General features: G+C 38.0%; 1 protein-coding gene across 1 annotated transcript in view; it reads right to left on the bottom strand.

Annotated features, from left to right (window-relative positions):
• Nucleotides 1–25,101, bottom strand: part of CNGB3 (cyclic nucleotide gated channel subunit beta 3) — an 81,363-nt gene that overhangs the window by 42,908 nt on the left and 13,354 nt on the right. Inside the window, exon 3 of the mRNA XM_087706891.1 lies at nt 5,528–5,642. Coding sequence (XP_087563017.1) covers nt 5,528–5,642 — 115 coding nt within the window. The remainder of the gene's footprint in view (nt 1–5,527; nt 5,643–25,101) is intronic.

Below are 25,101 nucleotides of genomic sequence, written 5' to 3'. Positions count from 1 at the left end.
ATAACTTTTTATGATATACTGTTAGGATTTAAATAGAAAAAAACATAGAAAAGAATATTGGTAGTTGAAAGCTTTTCAATTGCACCCTCCCTCCCTTTAGTTACTTCCATCCCTTGAATAAACGTACATTCCTAACACTTACAATAAAAGAGAAGATGCCAGACTCTCTCATAATAATCCACACTTAGGAAATTCTTCCTTCCTGGGCTTAACACATCCTCAGGGCAACATCCCTAGCATATCTAAACATACACCTCACAGTAAAGGCCTAGGGCATGAACCTCAATCTGCATATCTAAACATCAAATCCCATTTGTCATAATATATCTCTCTAGTATGGGGGTGGGCTTCAAAAATTTCAGCAACGGGTTCTCTGCCCAGTTGCTGGGTGGGCATGGCCATGGTGGGCGTGGCCTAGTCGGCCTCCTGCACCATGGGGAGGGGGTTTCATCTTCCCCAGGCTCCGGAGGCTTTCCTTGAGCCTCTGGGAGGACGAAACTGTCTCCCCCGGGTTCCAGAGGCCTTCTGGAATGTCCAGGAGGCCTGTTTTCTCCCTCTGCAAGCCTCCACATGGGCCCTGCACTTATTCATATCCAAAATGGACCACATGGAGACTCCTGGGAGGAGCAGGGTGGGGTGGGGTAGACAGAGCCAGCCAGGCGTGGGATTTGGAGGTTCTTCGAACTAATGTTAGCTGCGGGTTCTCCCAAATCCAGGGGAACCCATAGCAGCCCACCCCTGCTCTAGTAATACATATCTAACATTGTAGGCAACGATTGTGTGTGGTTGGCTGAATAAGCTACTCTACTTCTAAAAGCTGCCTCTTGTGTTGAACCAAGAAAATTCTTCTAACAATTTAATCCTGTGACTAAATAGGTCAGGACATATAGCTAGCCAGTATGTGAGTCTTTCAACCTGTTCCTGGCTGAGGTAGTAGGTGGAGTTTTAAATGATCTCAACAATGGTTGAGTTTCTTCTCATATATTTTAAGGTTTATGAATTTGGAAACAGATACATATATTTTCTTCTACAGATTTCAATATTTTTTTGGTAGTCTGCCCCAAAGCTAATGCCTCCAATTACAAGATAAGTATAATTTATTATAGAGAAGGCATTTCCTTAATGTTCCTTGAACTATTATGTGATTAGATTAATATTTCCTTCCCTTTCCCTTCGGGAGCTCAAGGTGATCTATGTCTGCAAGGGACCAAATGAACAAGTAATCATCTACACTTACAAAAATAAATACAGTAGAAAATAACGAAGACAAATGATTCAAACCATTATTCCACATCAGTAGTTTAATGTTAGCATCACAAGAACTCATTTAGGAAACAGAATTATTTTCCTGAATAATGATTTTAGTGGTATGTTTTATGTGTTATATTATTTCTGCAGGCGCTCTGCTTAATCAGCAAAGAGAGGGGGAATTGCAAATTAATAAATAAAGAAGTTAGTATCAGACTGAATGCAGCTTATCGTCAATTTCCTGCAAGTACTATCACCTACCCTCTATTGTACTTCAGGTTGCTTCCAGCAACCAGTTCATGGTTGCTTTTTCATCATACACAGCAGTGGTGGGATTCAAATAATTTAACAACTGGTTGTCTGCCTTAATGACTGGCTGGGTGGGTGTGGCTATGGTGGGCATGGCCAGAGGGTGTTGCAGGCAGCACTTGATCTCCTGCACCCCCCTGGGAGCAAAGCTCAGCCCCGGGGGGCACCTCCCCCTGCATCCCATTTTGGGCCTAGTAGGCCTCCTGGGAGCAAAAATGGGGCGCATTGGGACTCCTGAAGGGGCGGGGCAGGAAGGGTGGGACCAGCCAGCAATTTAACAACCAGTATGTTTGAATCAGCCTGAACTGGCTGAATCTCACCACTGATACATAGCTACACGAGACTTTCCCCCAAAACTGGTAATTAGAACAATTTCCAGTACTAGAGAATGCATAGTCATAATGATTACTTATCTACTTTCCTACCTGGGGCAGGAATAACTGATCATTTTATTTCTATGAAATTGTATAATCACTATGGAGTTCTTGGTTGTTTGCTTGCATATATTTCATTAGCCAAACAGGTAACATATTTAATGTGAATGACTGTGGGTTTATTGCCTATTTAAATGTTTGTCCAACCAGTTTAGGTAGGTGTGTAGTTTTCTCCTTGGTGATTCCTTGATTGAAGTATTGTTTTCTGCCTGATTGTTTGTCTGGTGCTGGTCCCTGCTTGTCTGAATATGGTCTGTTGATATGCTACAATATTTTTGTTTTCTTTCTAGATTTTTTATTGCCTCTTTTGAATGGTGTATGGATGTGGTTTATCTCCACGTGTCTATTGATGGCTGATTTCTCTGCATGCCAAACTTCCAGGAATTTTCTAGTATTTTGCGGGTTGTCTATGATGCAAATAGTTTCCCAGCTGAAACTGTGGTATGTCTGTCCATGTGTTGTGAGATTAAGTTTTCATCCTATGTTTAAACAGCTAGTTGGTGTTCATATATAGCAGGGATGTCAAAATGGCAGCCTGCGGGCTGGATGTGCATGCACAGGCCACGCCCACCCCAGATCCGTAAATGGGGAAAACATCACAACACATCATGTGACGGCAATATGACACCTTGAGTTTGATACCCATGATGTACAGTAAGGTGTTAATGTATGTTCTACATAATCTTTTTGAAACTATCCATCTTGATGGTTGTCACATTGCTGTATGCAACATAGTGTACTTATTTGCTTCATGTTGAAATATTTTTATCAGTCCTGGATTTTATAGCACTTTTTCATTCGGTAACTTTTTTTTTTTAGTACTGAGCGAAAGATGCTCTATTTTCTGCATAATATACATTATTTCATGTTTGTTTACATTTCTTTCTTAATTACTGCTTTATAACAAAAGTCTTTCAAAAGGCCTCAACCTTTCTGCATGCATTAAAAGGAAATCTAAGGGTAGCAATGTGAATATTCTTTAAACTTTTCCCTCTTATAGTAACAATTTGTAAACACAGTGCTTGAAGATCCACAATATGCATAAGCCTGAACCACTAACAGTTGAATCAGAATATCTGATCTGAATTTTATAGGTTACTATTGCAACCTATCAATGTTTGCATGACTGTTTTTTTTCTTCCACCATTTCATTGCTATGAGGAGTGACTGCATTATTAATTTGTTTCTAAATTAAATTAGAAAATAAGTAAATGAGTGTAACAGAGGTTACTTTTCATTAAAATTACATCGTATACATTATTTTTCTCAGTATAATTCCCTTCCTGTTTAAATGCATTGTACAATTTCTTTCTATACTATTATCATTGTACAGTCTTTTGATGTATGTCAGAATTATTTTTGTGCTATTAGAGGTGCCTTTTTGGATTAATTTCCTGAGATTAGATTCTTGTTAATATGAACTGACAACATGATCTGACAAAACGATCTGCTAATCTTGCTCTTCTTACTTTGAAGAAAATTCCTCTCCACATCTCTCAAAAACCACCAGTGACAAAATATAGCTATCCTGAAAAGCTATTAATAGGGATATGATTGTACTGTTATTAGAGGACAGAAGGGAAAAAATAGGTTGCTAGACAAGTCTGACTCAAAGTGAATCTTAATTTAAATTATTAGGAAATTGACATTAAAAGACTTTCATTTGCTCAATCAACATGTTTTTTCCAGTACATAGGGCATTCACATATGCCAAATTATTTTGAGACCTGGCAAATTGCAGCTATGTCCGCTGCTATTTGCCAAAGAATAACACAATGTATTTTTGTGTATTTAAAATAAGAAAGTACTGAGATGAAAGCAAAAGGGGGCCATTTCCTCCCTCACTAATGGAGTGCAAGGCTATTCTAAGGTGATCACCCTGTCTATCACAAGTTGAATGAGTCCTTTGACAAGCTAACAAATTGATTTTTTCCCCATCCTATGATGATAACGGTGAAAAATAGGCAGTTTTCCTTGGACTCTATATAAAATGATGCATCCCAAGCAGAGGTTGAGAACTGGTATATATTTGTGTACCAGTTACCATAATCCTAGTAGCACCAGCTAGTGTACATATACATATACATATACATATACATATACATATACATATACATATACATATACATATACATATACATATACATATACATATACATATACATATACATATACATATACATATACATATACATATACATATACATATACATATACATATACATATACATATACATATACATATACATATACATATACATATACATATACATATACACCTACACCTATATATATGTACATATAAATATACACAAACATACAGATACCGGTAGTTCTCGACTTACGATCATAATGGAGCCCAAAGTTGTTAAGTGAGACATTTGTTGAGTGAGTTTTGCTCCATTTTCATGAACTCTCTTGCCACACTTCTTAAGAGAACCACAGCCGTTGTTAAGTTAGTAAGTGAGTCTGGCTTCCCCATTGACTTTTCTTGTCAGAAGGTGGCAAAAAGGGATCACATGACCCTGGGACACTGCAGTGGTAATAACGGTTGCAGTGTCAGTCTCTCAGTATCGAAATTTTGATCATGTGACCATGGGGATGCAGCAAAGGTCATAACTGTGAAAAACATAAGTCACTTTTTTCAGTTCCATTGCAACTTTGAACAATTAACAGTACAACAGTACTGTTGTACGTTTACAACAGTAAATGAAGTGTTGTAAGTTGAGGGCTACCTGTACATATAAGTACCAGTGGTGGGATACGACCGGTACGCCCCGGTATGGGCATACAGGTGCCTGCTGGGAGCACCAGGTACATTCCGGTACTGTGCTCCAGAGGGTTCACCTGCCCACCCACTCTCCTTACCGCTATTTGAGCCAATTGGGGCATTTGCGCATGTGCATGCTGGAGCATCGTGGGCAGTAGGTACGCATGCATGCATGCTGAGTGCATGCATGTAGTGGGCACCCGGCCTCATTGCACCATACTGGTTGCAACGGGATCCGGAACCCACCACCGATAAGTAAGTATGTACGTATGTACACACACACACACACACACACACACACACACACACGGAGAGAGGGAGAGAGGGAGATAGTATATATAGATATTATATACTATCTACATAGTACTAAAATTCTTGTGTCTGTAACCTTTAACTGTTTAACCTTTAAGTGCATCACAAGGCAACAATTTGTGAACCAAGGTACCTCAAATGGGCTAACTTACAAAATGCATCCAAAATCTAGGTCCCATAACTCCCATAAGATTGAAATTGGGTAAAGTTGTGATCTTTCCAGAGTTGCTACCATGCTATACACAGGTTCAGTACATCAATCCCATTCTAGCCCTCTGTAGGCTAGGTGGAGTAGTCTCACCATCCACTGCCATAGTTGATCAGCAACAGTCAAGTCAGCAGGATGTTAGAAGAGGTTTCCACTCGGGCTACCTTTTTGCCCTTGGTCATTCCATTTCTCTGCTTGGGTAAGGAAATTGAATATGAATGAAGTGCCAGCATTTTTGCTACTCACGCTGCATTCTCTTCCTTCCCATTGTCTGCCTGTGCCTTCTCCTTCAGAGTTGGTTCCTTTGATTCCATTGGTTGTTCAGCTTTAGAAGGTTCTGATTTTGGAGTTGTTGGTTTATCTAGAATCAAATAATTAATAATATTATTATGCAAGCATGCTCTTGCACCCAGAATATTAATTCTTAAAAACCAAAGAATAATAGTGACAGGGAAAATGTAGCTAGAAGAATAACTTAAACTCACAAATATCAGCATTAGGTACTGCAGATACTAAATGTTTGTTGCCTGTCTCTTCTAGAGTTTAGATAGCTCCTGATATGTTGGAATAGTCTTTGCATCACCCTCTACCATTTCTAGTGTATGTTTAAAATTGGGAGTCCTGGATTATAGAAGGTAAACATACTTAGCATTTCAATTGAGCCTATAGCTTTAGGACAGTATCTAAATAAACGGGGGGAAAAAAACCAAAAGAAAGAAGGATATTTTAAGGGGTAATGACAGATTATTCTTGTGAAAGTTTTATCAAATTTAAAAAATGGCAGATTATTCTTGTGGAAATTTCATCAAATTAAACAACAACAACAACAACAACAACAACAACAACTCTTCAGATAGCTGGTCAAAAACTGCTCCAGGCCAAGTCCTTGGAACAAGATCCTCTGCTGAAAAAGGATAGAAATTAAGAACATAGAGGAAGGCAGTACGGAATGTTGTTAAGAGACCAATAAATTAACGCACAATAACTTTCTTTTTTCTGCATGCCCAGAAAGAAGTATCTGTAATCCTTGTATCCTGAGGCATATGGAGGAAAGGTAGTATTCAGCATGTTCTGACCAGTTCTGGACAACCAGTAGCAGAAAGTTTGAGTAGTTTAGAGAACTGGTAAATACCCCCCTGACTGGCCTCACACCGATCTATTCTCTGCCTCCCAAGTCCCAGTTGATCGGGAGGGAATGGGGATTTTGCAGTATCCTTCCCCTGCCACACATACCAAGCCACGGCCACCAAGCCACGCTACGGCCACCAAGCTACGCCCATAGAACCAGCAGTAAAATATCTTGAAGCCCACCACAATTATGGAGGGAAGAATTGGTAGTTGTTCCTTAAGCTTTATACACAAATATTGGCAAGCCTGGAGTGCCTGGAGGCTGTCAGGGTCTGGATGGGAGTAAACAAACTTGCTCTCAATCCTGACAAGACCGAGTGGCTTGTGTTTTTCCCTCCCAATAATTGGCCATGTTCTCCAACTCTCAGGTGCTAGTCGGCTGGGGGGTGAAATTATACGCCCCTCAGACAGGGTTCGCAATTTGGGAGTCCTCCTGGATCCACAGCTGACTTTAGAACACCATTTGTCGGCTGTGACCAGGGGGGCATTTGCCCAGGTTCGCCTGGTGCACCAATTGCGTCCCTACCTGAACCGGGAGGCTCTCACAACAGTCACTCACGCCCTTGTGACCTCAAGACTGGACTACTGCAACGCGCTCCACATGGGGCAGCCCTTAAAGAGTTTTCGGAGACTTCAGCTTGTCCAGAATGCAGCCGCGAGAGCGATTGTGGGTGCGCCTCGGTACACCCACGTTACACCTATCCTCCGTGAGCTGCACTGGTTGCCTATTGGTCTCCAGATACGCTTCAAGGTGCTAGTCGTCACTTATAAAGCCCTACATGGTATTGGACCTGGGTACTTGAGAGACCACCTCCTGCCGATTACCTCCCAAAGACCCATTAGATCCCACAGATTAGGCCTCCTCCAAATTCCATCTGCCGGCCAATGCCGGCTGTCAACCACCCGGAGGAGGGCCTTCTCTGTGGCTGCTCCAGCCCTCTGGAACGATCTCCCCATAGAGATTTGGACCCTCACCACCCTTCAGGCTTTCTACAAAGCCGTTAAGACCTGGCTGTTCCAGCAGGCCTGGGGCTGTTGAGTTCCATCCCCACTCGAATTGGTGCGCTTGTTGAGACCTTTTTAAATTGTTTTGTATTGTTGTTTGTTTCTGTTTCCTTCCCTTTTGTATTGTCCCCCCCTTCCCTTGGTTTTGTCAGCTGCCCTGAATCCCTCGGGAATAGGGCGGCATACCAGTTGAATAAAACCTAAACCTAAAACCTAAGCCCCATGGAGCTGAGAAACATGAGAACACTACATATTTCAGAAAGGATCTTGACTACTAATCAGTGTTTAAAAAACATTACTCTTGAAAGTGAGAAGAGAAATTCCAGGAAAATATATACCTAGTTGATAATGGACTTGACTGCCTCTTCCCACAACAACCAAATTCCTTGTCTTCCATTTGGTTCCCATAAATGCCTGGCATTCACAGTTAATGTAGAATTTCACTTCTGCTGACTGCTAGCTGCAGTTCTGCAGTTCAGATCTCACCGGCTCAAGATTGACTCAGCCTTCCATCCTTCCAAGGTGGGTAAAATGAGGACCCAGATTTTTTTTGGTGGGGGGAGCAATATGCTGACTCTATAAACCGCTTAGAAAGGGCAGTAAAAATACTATAAAGCAGTATATACGTTTAAGTGCTATTGCTATCCTCCCTCCTGGAAATCCACCTCTTTACTACATTCCATCACACTCTCACACCTATAAGCAGAATATGGATGGAGTTATTTAGTTTTCTCCAGGAGAAAGGGATAAAATCATTAATGGAAACTGAACCATAATAGATTTTCTATCAACTTCAATGTTTTCTAAAAGTGGGAGTTTTTTTTTATGACAATGACAATGACACAAACCATCTTGGGAGGTAATGGACTCCCTTCAGTTACTAGTTACTATTAACTCCATAATCATATGTCAGAAATGATGTATTTGTAGCCTGCATTATAGGCACAATTAAATAAAATCCAAGTTCTGACTCTGCACAACTTCTTTGCTTGGATATGAGGATGGTTTACTAATGATTTCCAGAGGAAATGTGTGTATGCCACCACATGTATCTAATCACCACCCACAGCTGAGATGTAAAGGTAGGTTTTGGTACATAGCTTTGAAAGTGCTATTTTGCCTCCTAATTTACTTCCAAACTCTGTTTGGGGAATGTAGGGTTTATTGATGTGCAGCCTAAAATAACAAATTCTTTATCCTCAGTCTGATGGTTCAGATTGATTCCCCTGGTTCTTATGGGACACTCCACCTTTCAATCATTCTTTGATCTGTTCTCTACCTTTCTGTGTTCTTTTTCCTCCAAAGGAGATCAGGAATCCTGATTTTCACACTTTATTTTCTAAATAAATGGGTTGGTGAAATCTATCACAGAGTGTGAAGCCCTAAATTGACCAGTGTTAATACTTATAGTTGAAACTGTATTCAAAATGACATGTCTCTTGTACTTTAGTGTGGCTGTCTGGACAAATTCTTTTCCTGATGACCATGGTTCCCAGGAGTGTCAGCACACCATTTCCTTTTCTTATATTATGTTCTGAAAGTAAGTTTGCAGCTTCCATATTTATTCCCATGCCTTGATTCTTTCTCAAAATCCAGCTCATCAGCATCACTTAGTTAATAGCTGCACAATCTGATTGATCACTAAGGTAAAGGTAAAGGTTCCCCTCACACCTACGTGCTAGTCATTCCTAACTCTAGGGGGCAGTGCTCATCTCCGTTTCAAAATCAAAGAGCCAGCGCTGTCCAAAGATGTCTCCATAGTCATGTGGCTGGCATGACTAAATGCCAAAGGCGCACGGAACACTGTTACCTTCCCACCAAAGGTGGTTCCTATTTTTCTACTTGCATTTTTACATGCTTCGAACTGCTAGGTTGGCAGAAGCTGGGACAACAGGAGCTCACTCAGTTATGCAGCACTAGGGATTTGAACTGCCGAACTGCCGACATTTCTGATCGACAAGGTCAGCGTCTTAGCCGCTGAGACATTGCGTCCCTGAATGATCACTAGATAGTAACTAAGAGGCATAAAAACTGCAATTCTTTCCTGCCATCTAGAGGTTAATCAGTTGATCCATAAATGACTATAGAGATTCTTAATCATCCAGATCATGGAAACATCTTGGATGAACTGAAGAAGCTACTTGGATGAGAAGCAAAATATCTTCAAAGAAAAACCAGAACATTTGCCTCTTGAAAAAGCCTCTTTGGGACAGTTGATCCATAGTTTCAAAGAATTTAAAAAAGGTTCAATCATTAATAGCAAAGAAAGAAAAGAGAGTTGTAGTGCATAGATGAACTAGATATTGTTCATGTCAATTGGAGACGACCTTTCGATTGTAGATAATGTTGCCGATAGACCACAGAATCATAGAGCTGGATGGGACCTTGAAGGTCTTCTACTCCAACCCCTTGCACGTACCTATCTGGACTAATGGCTGTCCAGTTTCTTGGAAACCTCCAATATTGGCGCACCCACCATTTCTGAAAGCAAGCTGTTCCACTGACTGTTTTCACTGTCAGGAAATTTGTCTATAGTTCTAAGTTGCTCTCTTCTTTATGACCTTTCATCCATTACTTCTTGTCATAAGTTGATTCCCTGTTTTCCCCCCTAACAGCCCCTCAACTACTGGAAGACTGCTATTATGTAATCCCAAGTCCTTTTATTCATTATATTAGACATACCTAGTTCCCTCAATCATTCACACTTGAGACCCCTATTCATCTTTGTTGCTCTTCTCTGTACTCTTTCTAAATTTAACTCATTCTTTATTTGTTTCTTAGTTGTTTTTTCTTCCAATTAGATTAAGGTTATACATAGCTCTTTCTTCTATTTAATCATAAAAACTATATGGTACAGATATATTGCTTGTACAGACCTGTGACAGTCATGTATTCCTGTCTAGTTCTTTGTTTTATGCTTCCTCTACAGCTGAAGATCTCATTTAGCATATTCAAACAAAATGTTTTCAAATGATTTTATAAACTAATAATTTTGCAAAGGTAAAGGTTCCCCTCTCATATATCTGCTGGTTGTTCTTGACTCTAGGGGCGATGCTTATCGCCGTTTCAAAGCCAAAGGGCCAGTGCTGTTCAAAGACACCTCCATGGTCATGTGGCCAGCAGATTCAATGCCAAAGTCGCATGGAACACTGTTACCTTCCCATTCAAGTGGTCCCAATTTTTGCTACTTGCATTGGTCATAAGTATAAAACAGTTGCTAAACATCCGAATTTTGATCACATGATCATGGGAATGCTGCAAAGGTTGTAACTGTGAAAAATGGTCATAAGTCACTTTATTCAGTATGCTGTAATTTTGAATGGTCACTAAATGAACTGTTGTAAGTCAAGGACTACCTGTATTTCATTCCATGCCTCCCTAGTACTAAATAAAAGAAAGGGGAATTCTGCGTCTTTCAAATAGTTGGAATCCCAACACCATTCAGCTTAGAAAAGGTATAAACCAGAGGTGGTATTCAGCAGGTTCTGGAGAACTGGTAACAGACATTTTGAGTAGTTACTAGAACTGGTAAATACCACCTCTGACTGGTCTCACCCCCATCTATTCTCTGCCTCATGAGTCCCAGCTGATAGGGAGGAAATGGAGATTTTGCAGTAACCTTCTCCTGGAGTGGGGACAGAATGGAGATTTTACTGTATCCTTCCCCTGCCACACCCACCAAGCCACACTCAGAAGCAGTAATAAAATTTTTGAATTCCACCACTGGTATAAACAAAGCAATCTTAAAATAGCCCATAAGAGCACATTTTCAAAAAAACTAAAATGACTACTTTTTAAACAACAATGGAGATTAGGTATAAACCTAAACCTATATATTTTAAAAAATCTTTGCCCAATGGTTAAAGCTTCCCAAGTGATAAGAAACCATAGCACTTTTGACAATTTGTCCTCAATAAATCCTATTGTTGATTTATTGTCCTTATTCCATGAAGAATAGATGCAGTATAAGCATTTGACTCAGTTCTTGTTCAGTGGACAGTTTGGTTATTGCAAAACATTGGAAAATGAAATCTATCTTTTACTGGATTACTTATTTTTAAATCAGTGGGAAATTGCTCTCATTGAAAAAAATAATATAATATTGATTTTGAAATGCTCTGAAGTGAAGAAAACATTATTCAAATGTCATCAGCATTTATTAGCTATTTTAACAATATTTTTTCTAAGAGTTATTTTTGTTGGTACAAATATCATTTTGACTCCTTAAGATCACATGTATTCCCAAAGGTGCTTTTCAGGAATACATATGTATAATATTAATAAATATGGATATGAACACAGGAAATGGGTACGAATAAATGGGGACAATAGGACAGGGGCAGTAGGCACACTGATACGCTTACACATGCCCTCTTACAGACCTCTTAGGAAAGGGGTGAGGATCATGCTAGACAGTTTAAAGTTAAAGTTATGGGGATTTGATAATGTAGCAACAGTGTCAGGTAGAGCATTCCAGGCATTGACCACTCTGTTGCTAAAGTCATATTTTCTGTAATCGAGTTTCCAGCGGTTTACTTTGAGTTTGTATCTATTGTTTGCCTGTGTATTATTGCAGTTGAAGTTAGTCGTTGACAGGTAGGACGTTGTAGCAGACAATTTTGTGTATTACATTATAGTTGCCTCTTGAAAAAGCACCTTTGAGACCACCATGACCTGGATGACTGAGTAATCCCCATAGACATTACATATACCCCTAAATTTTTAGTATTGTCTCTTTCCCTATCCTTTATCTGTGATTTGTATTTGCTTGTTGTTATGTATTTGTTCTTTCAACTCATTATTTGTACAGTAGCTTTAAACAATGCAGATGTTAATGTAGGGATAAAATGCAAATCTGAGGAAGAAAGCATTTAACTGAATTATTGAGAAAAAAAAAGTCCTTTAAATGACATATAGCTCTGCAATGATTAATTTTTCTACTTCCTCTTAGTTGGTATTTCATCTGTATTCCTATAAAACATAAGTTGCTGTCAGCAGTCTGATGTACTGCACAAAGAAGAAACAGTATAATTTTAATCAAAACAAAATGATTATAGGAAAATGTCTTAGCAGCGTATTCTTAATGCATAAATCTGCACCCTTTATTGTAAACTGTGATTTTTAATTTGCCTGGGATTATAAGAAACAGTCGTCATAAATAAGACTTTTAAATTCATAGGACTTAATTAATCTTATGTGCATTCCTGTTATTCATACTGGAGTTATTTGAGATGGTGTCCAGTTGAAACAAACATTGGTTTGAAACAAATAATATATTAGATTTTTCTTTTAAAAGGAAATTATGCTGCAGTTCGGTCAAATCATTTGCCTTATGCCTTTGAATTCCAAAAACTGAGGTGAGGTGAAGCTTTTTCAGACACTGAGCTTGTCGATCAGACATGTTGGCAGTTCGGCGGTTCGAATCCCTAGCGCCCCGTAAGAGAGTGAGCTCCTGTCACTTGTCCCAGCTTCTGCTAACCTAGCAGTTCAAAAGCATATAAGAATGCAAGTAGAAAAATAGGGACCATCTTTGGGGGGAAGGTAACAGGGTTCTGTGCCCCTTTGGCATTTATTCATGCTGGCCACATGACCATGGAGACATCTTTGGACACCACTGGCTCTTCAGTTTTAAACGGACATGAGTACTGTCGCCTAGAGCCAGAAATGACTAGCACGCATATGTGGGGGGACCTTTATATTTACCTTTTACCTGTCTAAAAACAATTTGGTAAGCCTCTCACAACTCACAGAATTTATTTGAATAATGTGTCTCTTAGGGGTTTGAATGCAGCTTTGGAATAATATTTTGTTTCCCTACTCCAGACAGGAAAGCATGCAAGAAAAGCAGGTTTCCCTATGAAGCGCTACTAGAGACTACAGATTTTATGATCAAGTTTTCAACTACTTTTGTCCTTGGTATCTAAAAAAAAACGGAGACTAGGACGAAGTTTATGCTGGAATTTAATAATACTATGAGCCATGGTGGTGCGTGGCTGCAGTACTGCAGCCTACTTCTTCTGCTAACTGCCGGCTGCCTGCAATTTGGCAGTTCAAATCTCATCAGGCTCAAGATTGACTCAGCCTTCCATCCTTCTGAGGTTGGTAAAAATGAGGACCCAGATTGTTGGGGATAATATGCTGACTCTGTAAACCTCTTAGAGAGGGCTGTAAAAGCACTGTGAAACGGTGGTGGCCTTTCAACTCCGATGGACCTTGGATGAAGCTGATTATCTAGATCTCTTTCAGTCTGGTTGTCATTTGGCGGCTCCTCGGGGGAGAGCCTTCTCTGTAGCTGCTTTGGCCCTATGGAACGATCTACCCCCAGAGATTCGGACCCTCCCCACTCTCGCGGCCTTCAAAAAGTCTATTAAGACCTGGCTTTTCCGGCAGGCCTGGGGCTGTTGACCTCTTGAATGAGGTCCAGCCCCACTATGGTTGAGTGTGTTGTGTTTTAACCTGCTTTGTTTTCTTTACTTTTTAAACTTTTTAATACTTTTTAAATTGTCTTTTATGTAAGCCGCCCGGAGTCCTTCGGGATTGGGCGGCATATAAATTTATTAAACTTAAACTTAAACTTAAACGTATATAAGTCTAATTGCTATTGCTATTGCTAGCACTATTGCTATCTCTCCTGCTCTTTTCTTGACTTGGAGGCCTCAGAAGGCTAGAAGCTGTTTATTTTATATTTTTCACTACATACCAAACTAAGAGATGTGATTTCTTTTACATTATTGTTATTTTTTTTTAAAAAAAATCATAACTAAAATATATCAAGAAAAAGGAAAAGAAAAAAAGGTAGAGGAAAGAATAGAGTTTAAGAAAGAAGTTAAAGAAGTGACTTCCCTCTTTCTTTACAGCAATCACAAAGAAATTCATCATCCTTCTTCCCTCTTTAACTTTACAGTAATCCCTTCAGCCATTATTCAATCTTTTTTTTTAATCAAAGGGACTTGATTTTTGAGTGGAGAAGCACTGGCAATGCCCTCCTTCAAGTCAAGGAGGCTATCACTCAAAGTCAACCAAGTTACTGTGGTCCCTGAAACAGATATTCCATGTTGTAAAAATTCAACAATTTATAGAAGTTGCAATTTGCTTACTATGATAGCATTCCCTATATTAATAAAAGAGAATATTTGTAACTCAGAGTTGAAATGAGGGTTCCTTGATGTTCTCTGAGCCTGGTTGGCTTCTTGCAGATGTTTCATTACCTAACTAGGTAACATCATCAGTTCTCCGCTGATGGATAAATGAAATGTCTGCAAAAAACAACCAATCTCAGAGAGCACCAAGGACCACTCATCCTCAATGTTCCACCTGAAGCCGCCATCTCATTCAGCCTAAGAAGAACTGATCACTTTCTTTAGGCTACTTCTTTCTAAATCCCATCATTTGCACATGAAATGTTCTAAGAATCTGAACCACTTTTTTCTCATCCAATGGTGGATGATAAGGCCCACTGGTATAGCTGTCTAAATTAAGAGCCTGTTTCTGAAGTCATGATGAGAGGGGAAGAATTGGGAAAATTACTTTACATAATTAAAGTCCATCTTTATCTTCCCCTCATATTCCATCCAATATAAAAGCTTCCGCTGTTCTAATGTGCTAGAGCAGCAAAAGGGGAATTCTACGCAGACAAGTTTTGCATTTCAGACTCATGGCAGGTACCATCATTCATTGTATGAAATTCTCTTGTCTTGATTCTAGGAAAGTTTATTTGGCAAAAATGTCCTTTTTTTGTAAAAAGGAATATCACACACTTAAAATATGAACAATAAAACTGAGCATCTGTATACATAGATGCAAGTATTTTATATTTCAGGGCTGACTTGATTCTGGAGAGATGCTATGAGCATAAAGTGCTGTTTTGATCCCTTTGGGTTGGAAAAGGGATAAAGTGCTGTAATAGAAGGTAGTATAAGTTTTGCTTATTTAATTTATTGTAGATGCTTCCTGATTCAAAACTGATTCTGGGCAACTCACAATAAAATAAACCATAAAAACATAATACAAAGCAAATATTGTTACCAAAAGAACACTATTATTATTGCTACTTTTAATTATTTGTTTGTTTGAGACAATGTTGACTTTTGAATAACTCCCTGCAGTTTTCCTGACAAAATTTTGGAAGTGCTTTGCCATTGCCTCCTTCCTAAAGAAAGTAACTGGCTCTAGGGTGATTCAGCTGGCTTCATGTCTAAGGTTGGACTACAATTCATGATCTTCATGAGGTTTATAGCCTGAAGCAATCTACTACCGCAAACTAGCTGTCTGTGCTATTATTGAATCAAAACCTTCGTAATATTGTTTACTTATCTCAGTGTTTTCAAACCTGAGTATTTTGAGTGGATTTCAAGTAACTCTCCAACCACATAATCACTGTCAAGAATTATAGCGATCAAAGCCCACACATAAAGAACTTTATTTTTTTTAAAAACGCTTTGTTGAGAAAAATGGTGGCATTTAACATTAAGTAATCACTTCTAATATTTTTCAAAAATCACTTCTAATGCTCTTATCACCAGCAGTAATGAAACATATTGATGGCTGTGTTACTCTCCTTTTTTCCTGTAAATGAAGATGTCTAGATAGAATCAAATGAATTGCTTTTAAAAGACTATTGATAATTATGCGTACTTTAAATTCTTTTAATTCCATAATTAGTCTATAATATCAGTAGACAAAGTATATGTGTTAGTAATATGATATACAAATATTTGAGATGAATCTCTTGCATATGTTTATAGTCATTCATGCATTTCTAATATCTGCTCAAAAATAATTCAAATGAAATTTTGGTTATAAATTTCAGGTATATAAGTATATTCTTCTTCCCACTACCCACAGTTAACCAGAGTATATTTTGCAGCTGCATTATTTATAATGAATATATATTGAATATATTTGTTTGCTTTGAGGCTATATTGAATATATTTTTTTGCTGTGGGATTAGACACCTGCCTCCTGATATAACAACTTGCCATATGTCTTAATCATAAACATAATGTGAATCAGCAGTGCAATATGGCTGTTCAAATAAAAAATAACTAACCACATAAAATCTTAAAATTCATTTAGAGCAGCATAGGTTTTAGATAATAAAAAGTCATCATTGGCTTCACTAAGATCACAGGCAAAACTGAGCCTTTAAAAAGTTTCTCTCAACAAGTATGACTCCAGGGGCCATAACCCAGGTGGTAAGAGTAGTGCTGTAGTTATCTCTGTACTTCAGGACTACAATCCAGATTCTACAAAATAAAGCAGAGGGAGCTTTCCTTCTCCTCTTCCTCCTCCTCCTCCAGAAGAATTTCAAAGTAGCTAGAAACATGGAAAATCAATTGGCAGGGAGTAAGGAAGTGTTACTGTTATGTGCCTTGTTGAAGGGATGGAGAATTATTGTTAAACAGGGATCTGAAAGTACCTAAATGTAGTTGAAGAACAGCTGAAAGAACTGGATCATTTTAATGATAGTTTAAGAGGTATTTTTTAATAATTAAGAGAATAATTAAGACATTATCATTGTTTTTAACTATATAGAAATAACCCAGAAAGAATGGAACTCACTTATTCTATATTATTACCAAACAGCAATAATAGAACCAAAATCTGACTTAAATATCTGATTTTCCAGTTAAGCTTAAAAAGCTAAACTATCTGGGCAAAATAATTCAGGATCAACTAAGCTAGGTTGCTATTTGCTGTGTGTATGTACAAATATACTATTGGGGATAGTTACTGTAATGATAGTTAACTGTTCAGCAAAGTTCATGTATAGTATTTCAACAACAGCTAATCTTGAATTTTTCATCTGGGCAGATGGATATTGTTCAGTTACCAGTAAACTTTCTGAAATTGTAAGTTTTATTTCAAAGAAGATTTCTTTATCTCTTCCTTTTATTCTAAATAGAATAAAATCATAACTGATTGTGTTTACGTGGGTGCTATATCCCAGTCATTGTTAATCCCCATTCCTAGCAAAAATGTCTAAAAATATATTTATCCTCCAATATAAGACTATGTGGAGCTAAGGGTTGAACTTGGTGTTCTCTGAGCTTGATTGCTTTCCTGCAGATGTTTCGTTACCAGACGAGGTGACATCTGTGCTGAAGCTCAGAGAGCACAAAGGACTTCACAGATTTATCCTCATTTAGATTGAACCCAGCATTTTCCAAAGAAATCTCTGTTTAACCATCACTCGTGTACTTTTTGTTAACTTTCTCCAGGGAAGAATTCACATTCAACATGTCTTTATGATCCTTAAAACCTGTAACCTCTCACTTTTCAGGAAAAAAAAAACTTTCAGGCAACTTTCCTTATGAAAAGATATCTTCAGAAAATGTCTGCCAGTTTTAAAAAGGAATGCAAATTTAGGTTATGTCTCTTAAAAACAAGATTTTAGAAGAATCATGATCTGAGAGACACTGGCATCTCCTGAATGAAATCAGAAGCGACTGAGAGACTACTTATTATGATGTATAGACTGTTAGGTTTTACAAAGGATTGTGAAACACTTAGTGTAGACCAGAGGTCTTCAAACTTGGCAACTTTAAGACTTGTGGACTTCAATTCCCAGAATCCCAGCATAGCTGTCTGGAGCATTCTGGGAATTAAAGTCCACAAGTCTTAAATTTGTCACGTTTGGGGACCCCTGCTGTAGACTGATCTGTAGACAGCTTTAACTATTTTCAGGAAAATAGGGGTTTGAAGACTAGACTGAGCATAGACCCTAGTATAATCTTAAAACTTTCAACAGATATTTCTGTAGTAATGAGTGCAAGTTCTGAAGTGAATGTATATGTGTAAAAGATTCTCTCATGGTTTTCTGCTATCATCTCGCTTTCATTTTTGGGACAGGGCTTAAACTAAATCCCATTGTAATACAGTAGTGGGGGGGGGAGCCAAAACTTTTCAAAGGATAATAAAATTTTTGAAAACATTGGTCGTGAAACCACATTTGGGGGATATTCATTAACAGAGTAACTCCAAAAGCAGTGAGTGAAAGACCTTTGCAGGTGACCTTAACACAGTGGAAGTCAAAATGTGTAATACTACAAAATGCTAAGTATACTACAGGTAGCCACTAGTTTATTATATTGAAAACACAACACTTTTTGTAACGCAAATAAACTGGGCAGATGGTTAGCTTATCAGATTAGGAAAAAAAGGAAAATTCGAAATGTAACCAAATTGAGTTATAGAGGGAAGGAGGTGTTTCAACAGGAGGAGATTCAAAAGGCATTTCGGGAATTTTTTACAGAATTGTATAAAGGGGACAAAATTAAGGGTTTAGATATAGACAAATACTTAGATAAAGAGAAAATACCCCTAGTTAGAGAAGAGTACAGGCAAAAGTTGAACCAACCAAAAACCTCAGGGGAAATCTTGCAGGTAATCAAACAACTAAAGTTAGGGAAAGCGCCAGGCACAGATGGCTTGACAGCGGTTTACTATAAAAACTTACAGTTAGAAATGGTAGAACCTCTTAGAGAACAATTCAAACGGAAGGTAAAGTGCCCCCATCTTGGAAGACAGCGTTTATATCTTTGATACCCAAAGAAGATCAAGATACTACCCAACCAAAAAATTATAGACCTATCTCATTACTTAATGTAGATTATAAAATTTTTACTAAAATACTAGCAAATAGGTTAATGGTGGTTATTCAACAATTGATACATACTGACCAAACAGGTTTTATACAGGGGAGACAGATGAAGAGTAATGTTAGATTAATCATTAATGCATTAGAATATTTGGGAAAGAACAACCAAATCCCTGCGGCATTCATATTTCTGGATGCTGAGAAGGCCTTCGATCGAGTTAATTGGCAATTTCTGTTGAAGATATTGCAAAAAATGCAGATAGGAGATAGCTTTTTACGGTCAATTAAAGCAATATTCCAACAGCAAACAGCTCAAATCATAGTAAACGGAAGTTTAACAGACCCTTTCCAAATTGGAAAAGGTACAAGACAGGGCTGTCCTTTGTCCCCATTATTGTTCATTATAACTTTGGAAGTATTGTTGAATAAAATACGGGGCTTGGATGGTCTAAAAGGGATCAAGATTAGGCAGCAAGAATACAGAGTCCGCGCTTTTGCGGATGATTTGGTCATAATATTGGAACAACCGCAGGAATCTAGTATGAACACGATTAATCAATATGGTCAAGTGTCTGGTTTTAAAATAAATTTAGGAAAAAACAAAATATTAGCTATAAATATGAATACTAAACAAAAGGAAGAACTAGGAGGGATGCTAGGATGTGAGGTAGTTAAAAAAGTCAAATATCTTGGGGTCAATATTTTAGCCTCAAACGGGAAATTATATAAGCATAATTATGAACCAGTTTGGCAGAGTATACAGATAGAGATGAAAAATTGGGAGAAATTGCACTTATCTTTGCTGGGTAGGATAGCGGCAGTGAAAATGAACATTTTACCAAAATTTTTATTTCTTTTTCAAATGCTACCTATACTTAAAAAAGATGCGAATCTTTCAGAATGGCAGAAGAGTATCAACAAATTTGTATGGGCCGGAAAGAAGCCGAGGGTAAAGATGAAAATAATGCAAGATGTACGCGAGAGAGGAGGCTTGAAATTACCTAACCTAAAATTATATTATGATGCAGTGGCGCTATTCGCAATTAGTGATTGGACCCATTTAACCAATGATAGAATACTGAATATCGAGGGACATGATCTGGTATATGGTTGGCATGCTTACTTGTTATTCAACAAAAAATTGGATAAGAATTTTAAAAGTCATATCTTAAGAAATGCTTTATTGCGGGTCTGGAAAAAATATCAATATAAATTAAATGATAAGTTACCCATGTGGGCAATTCCTAGACATGCAATTGAAAATATGAATATAGAACAAAAACACGATAGAACAACTTACAGACAACTTCTCACTTTGGAAAGGGGGGTTCTACAACTAAAATCTTTAGAAGTATTGAAAGAGGAGAAGGTAGTTCAAACATGGTTCCAGAATGGCCAATTACAGGCCAGGTGGAAAATAGACCAATTGGTTTTATCCAAGTTGAGGATAATTTGTTTAAACAAATAAGAGATCAAAGCTTAATGCATATAAAGAGGATATATAATGTACTAATACAGATGGATTCGGAAACGGAATTGGTTAAAGATTGTATGATAAAGTGGGCTCAGAATATTGAAGAACCAATAATGTTGGACACGTGGAAAAGAATATGGGTAAGAAATGTGAAATTTACACAAGCACAAAACCTGAGAGAAAATTTTTATAAGATGTTTTATAGATGGTATTTAGATCCTAAAAAGCTGGCTTCTATGTATCTGAATGTACAGCCTAAATGTTGGAGATGTGGTTCTCTCGATGCTACATATTTTCATATATGGTGGACTTGTCAAAAGGTTAAGGCATTTTGGATAAAAATGTGGTGGATCATGCAAAATATCTTTAAAAGAAGGATAAAGTTTACTCCTCAGTTATTTTTACTAGGTATAGGTACTGACTTTACAGCGGTAGAGACCAACTTGGTTCTGCACCTAATAATGGCAGCAAGACTGTTGGTGGCGCAATACTGGAAGAAGGAAGACTTGCCTACAACTCAAGAATGGACATTGAAAGTTACAAACCTAGCCGAGATGGCTAAAATATCGGCATATCTTAAAGACCACGCAAATGAGAAATATAAACAAGACTGGAAAAAATGGATTGACTATACACAAAACAAATACGGGACTAAGAAATTCCAGATAGCCTATGCTTAAGATTAGGAATAATCTAAATTGCTCAAAGTTAGTGCAACAGGAAGAAGCTGAGTTCAATGCAGAGATGTTATTAACTTTCTTTTTTTTAATTTCCTTTGTCTTAATATATTTTAGACTGTGTTTGTTAAAAATCTACACCGTGTACGGGCTCTGGGAAGTCGGGGGGGGGGGGAAGGGAGGTGGGGTTTTAGGGGGGGGAGGGGGATATATAGTATGTGTTAGATTTTAAAGTAACGTGATTGCACTTGTATACTGTTGCTCTTTAATTCCAGTGTAAAAATAGGATAAGCTGAATATATTAATAGATAGTAGAAATACACCGAAGGGAGGAGTAGAGGGATAGAAGAAAGAGGGGTAGAGAGGGTGGGAGAGAGGATTGGAGGGAGGGTGAGAAGGAAGGGAGGGAGTGTATCGGGAGAGAGGTGTGGTAGAGGGGGAGGGGAAGTAGGGTAGAGGGGAATGATGGAGGGAAGATGGAAAGTTGGAGGGGGGTGAAAGAAAGGGTGTATGGAGGGTCGAAGAGGTACATTGGGTTTCTATTTTGGGGGGTATTATTGACAAGAGGAATGGCTGTGTTTATTGTTTAAAGTTATAAGGCCCCGGTTCTGCACAGTATATATGTGACTGTATGAGAATGAAAATGGAAAATAAAAACACATTTACATAAAATGCTAAGTATACTTCTGAGTCGCCCCCTCATGAATAAAAGTAATGATTTTAGTTTAGTTAGGTTTTTTTCCAAACAAGAACAATATTTACTGGAATACACATAATGTTTACGTATTTACATACTTTTTGACTTAAGTTTACTTTACATGGTCAGCATTATCATGGACATGGTGACATTTTCTCCCAAAATTCAAACTTGACAGCTTTAAGACTTGTGGACTTCAACTCCCAGAATTTCTCCTCCAGTCATGTTATCTCAGGAACTCTGGCATTGAAGTGTGCAAGTCTTAATGCTGTCAAGTTACAAGACCCTTGCACCCCTAACCCTTTAGAAAAAAACCCAGAGGTGCTCAAACTTGACAGCTTGACAGAGGTTAGAACTGGCAGGAACCCACCCCTGACTTACCCCTTGGGTTTAGCAATCTCCCAAAACTTGCTATGGACTTTACTTCCTGTTTTATCTGCACAAGTCTCGGTTGGATTCTCTAGATAAATTGGAAGCAAATTTTGACAGCGTTCCAATTTTGATTATTTATAATATTTCTGGGACATGGTGGTTCAATTGCTAAGATGCTGAGCTTATCAATCAGAAAGGTCAGCAGTTCGGCGGTTTGAATCTCTAGCGCCGCGTAATGGAGTGAGCTTCCGTTACTTGTCCCAGCTTCTGCCAACCTATCAGTTCGAAAGCATGTTAAATGCAAGTAGAAAAATAGGAGCCACCTTTGGTGGGAAGGTAACAGCGTTCCGTGCACCTTCGGCATTTAGACATGCTGGTTACATGACCACGGAGATGCCTTCAGCTTTGAAACGGAGATGAGCACCACCCCCTAGAGTCAGGAATGTCTAGCACGTATGTGCGAGGGGAACCTTTACCTTTAATATGATCAGATTATCAAAAACAAAGGAAAATTGCAATTTAAAATATTCTTGATTCTGCTTTGCTTGCCCAAGGATTACATGTGCCTCCTAAGGCAAAAAAAAGGGTTTTTAAAATAACATTTCTACTTTGCATTTGCAAGTTTCATTAGCTTTAAGAAAACATTTCAATCTTTCCTGCCCCAGTTGTTTATGAGTTCCTGGGGGATTGTGGCTCACAATTTGGAAACACCTGCCTTAATGAATGTGGCAGATCATGCAGAAGAAAGCAATGTCTTACATGACTCATATCCAAGTCGTGAAGCCCTTTAAAAGTAATTACAGGATTTCACATTTGCTCTGAAAGCAAATCAATACAAACCACCATATTTTTCAGAAGTAATATTAGAGTCTTTAATTACAGTGATTATATTTTCTTTCCACTTTTAAATCAAATACCTATTTTGTATATGTGAACCTTAGTAACTGAGTATTTAATGCACATGTTTATTTAACAAAATGGCAAAAAATAATAATCAAAATTGCTCAGGCATTCTTTTGGTATAGAAAATTATACTCAAAATTATATTTAGCCCAAAATGATAAATCTAGAGAACTGTACTTCAGGGTATTTTATATAATATATTGAAGAAAGTATAAACTGCATGAGAAAAAAACATGGAATAATTTCTTAGAATATACCCCAGTATAGGATCCTGTGTTAATATTGCATCTTATATTACAATATTTGCTAAAACTGAATTAGCTTTAAATAGAATGTCTTTTTTTATCTATATCACTTTATTTTGGTCCAAAAAGATAAAAACATGTTAGCATTCACCATATAAATGATTCTCAGATGCTTCATTTCATTGATTTCAGATTTTTACTTGTAAATTATTGCCTATTTTAAATAAAAACTTTATGTACAGTGAAACCATCAAGATAAATAGTTTAAATAGTTAGATGACATTTTCTTTCAAAATATTCTCAACATCTTCTTCCATCATATTGTTGGAAAAATACTGTGGGAATTTCTAGTTTACAGGTGGTCCTTGCTTAACAATCAAAATTGAAACTGGCATCTCAGGATTGAATGTAGCAGTTATTAAGCAAGATGCCCATGTGGCTGCTTCACTCAGTGACTGTAATCTCAGCACTCCTGGTTTCTATCATTAAGTGACCTCTCTTGTTCTTAAGAGGATAGAATGAAAGAGCTACCTGTTAAAAGATTTCAGCTTCTCATGGATAGGATCCTCAGGATTTAAGATCTGTTCCTATAGCCTGCAGAAAAATTTCAGAACCCTCCATCCTGTGGTGGGATTCTCAAATGTTTACTATTGGTTCTCTGGGTGTGGCTTGGTGGGTGTGGCAGGAGAAAGATACTGTAAAATCTCCATTCCCTTCCCACTCCAGGGGAAGGTTACTGCAAAATCCCCATTCCCTCCCGATCAGTTTGGAGGCAGAGAATAGATGGGGACGAAACCAGTCAGAGATGGTATTTACCGGTTCTCTTGAACTACTCAAAATTCCTGCTACCGGTTCTCCAGAATGGGTCAGAACCTCCTGAATACCACCTCTGCCTCCACCTCTGCTTGTAACCTTCTCTGTGACTTACCCATTGACTTTCTGGGGAAGCTGGCAGAGAAAATTGCAAATGGTGATTACATAATCACAGGGCCCTTGATAATTTGTCATAAATGTGAACCATTTGCCAAGCATTCATAATGCAATTTTGTGTTGGCACAATGTTTTATGATAGCGGGAAGGATTTTATGGGCCATGTAGCAACCTTTCCAAACTCAAGTTGATATTTGTTTATTACATGTAAGAAAATGTTGTGGTTTTTACAAAATTAAACAATGAGACATCACAATACTGAAAAAATGAAAATCTATTCTTAATGAAAAAAATATGGAACCCTGGTCTGAAGATAAGTGAAATGCAAACAGAAGATGGCTTCCCGTGTATTTCTTCTAATTATCTAAAAGAGATCTATCTTTTATATTTTCCCAGTTTTATGTACTAAACCGATATGTGCTTTTACATCATCCCCATTTGAAGAACTGGCCTGAAATGACTCTCTCAACTTCTATTCCCCATGTTAGAATGATTAAAATTATTTTTATTGTAAATACCCTCCAAGTACATATCCGTTATAGCTATAATTACTTCTTTCGTTAGTTGACCCGAAAACAGATTTTCTTGGCTGTTGATCTGACTTTCTTTCAGGATGCTAACACTTTCATATTCACTTGACCCATTGGGTATTTTGAACTGGCTGTAAGCAGACCATGGTGTAGCTTAATTGGACACCAGAGGCTACTCTCCCTTCTTTGAAAAGACAGAGGCCAGGCCACCGAAATTTGCAATTTGTAATTGCTGTGCGCATTATCTGATGTTAAGCAGA

This window comes from Thamnophis sirtalis, unplaced genomic scaffold (genome assembly GCF_051295495.1).
Source record: "Thamnophis sirtalis isolate CommonGarterSnake01/CBP01778 unplaced genomic scaffold, rThaSir2_p1.2 scaffold_2, whole genome shotgun sequence".
In the NCBI taxonomy this organism is placed as follows: Eukaryota; Metazoa; Chordata; class Lepidosauria; order Squamata; family Natricidae; genus Thamnophis; species Thamnophis sirtalis.
This window is presented reverse-complemented; position numbering and strand designations above follow the sequence as displayed.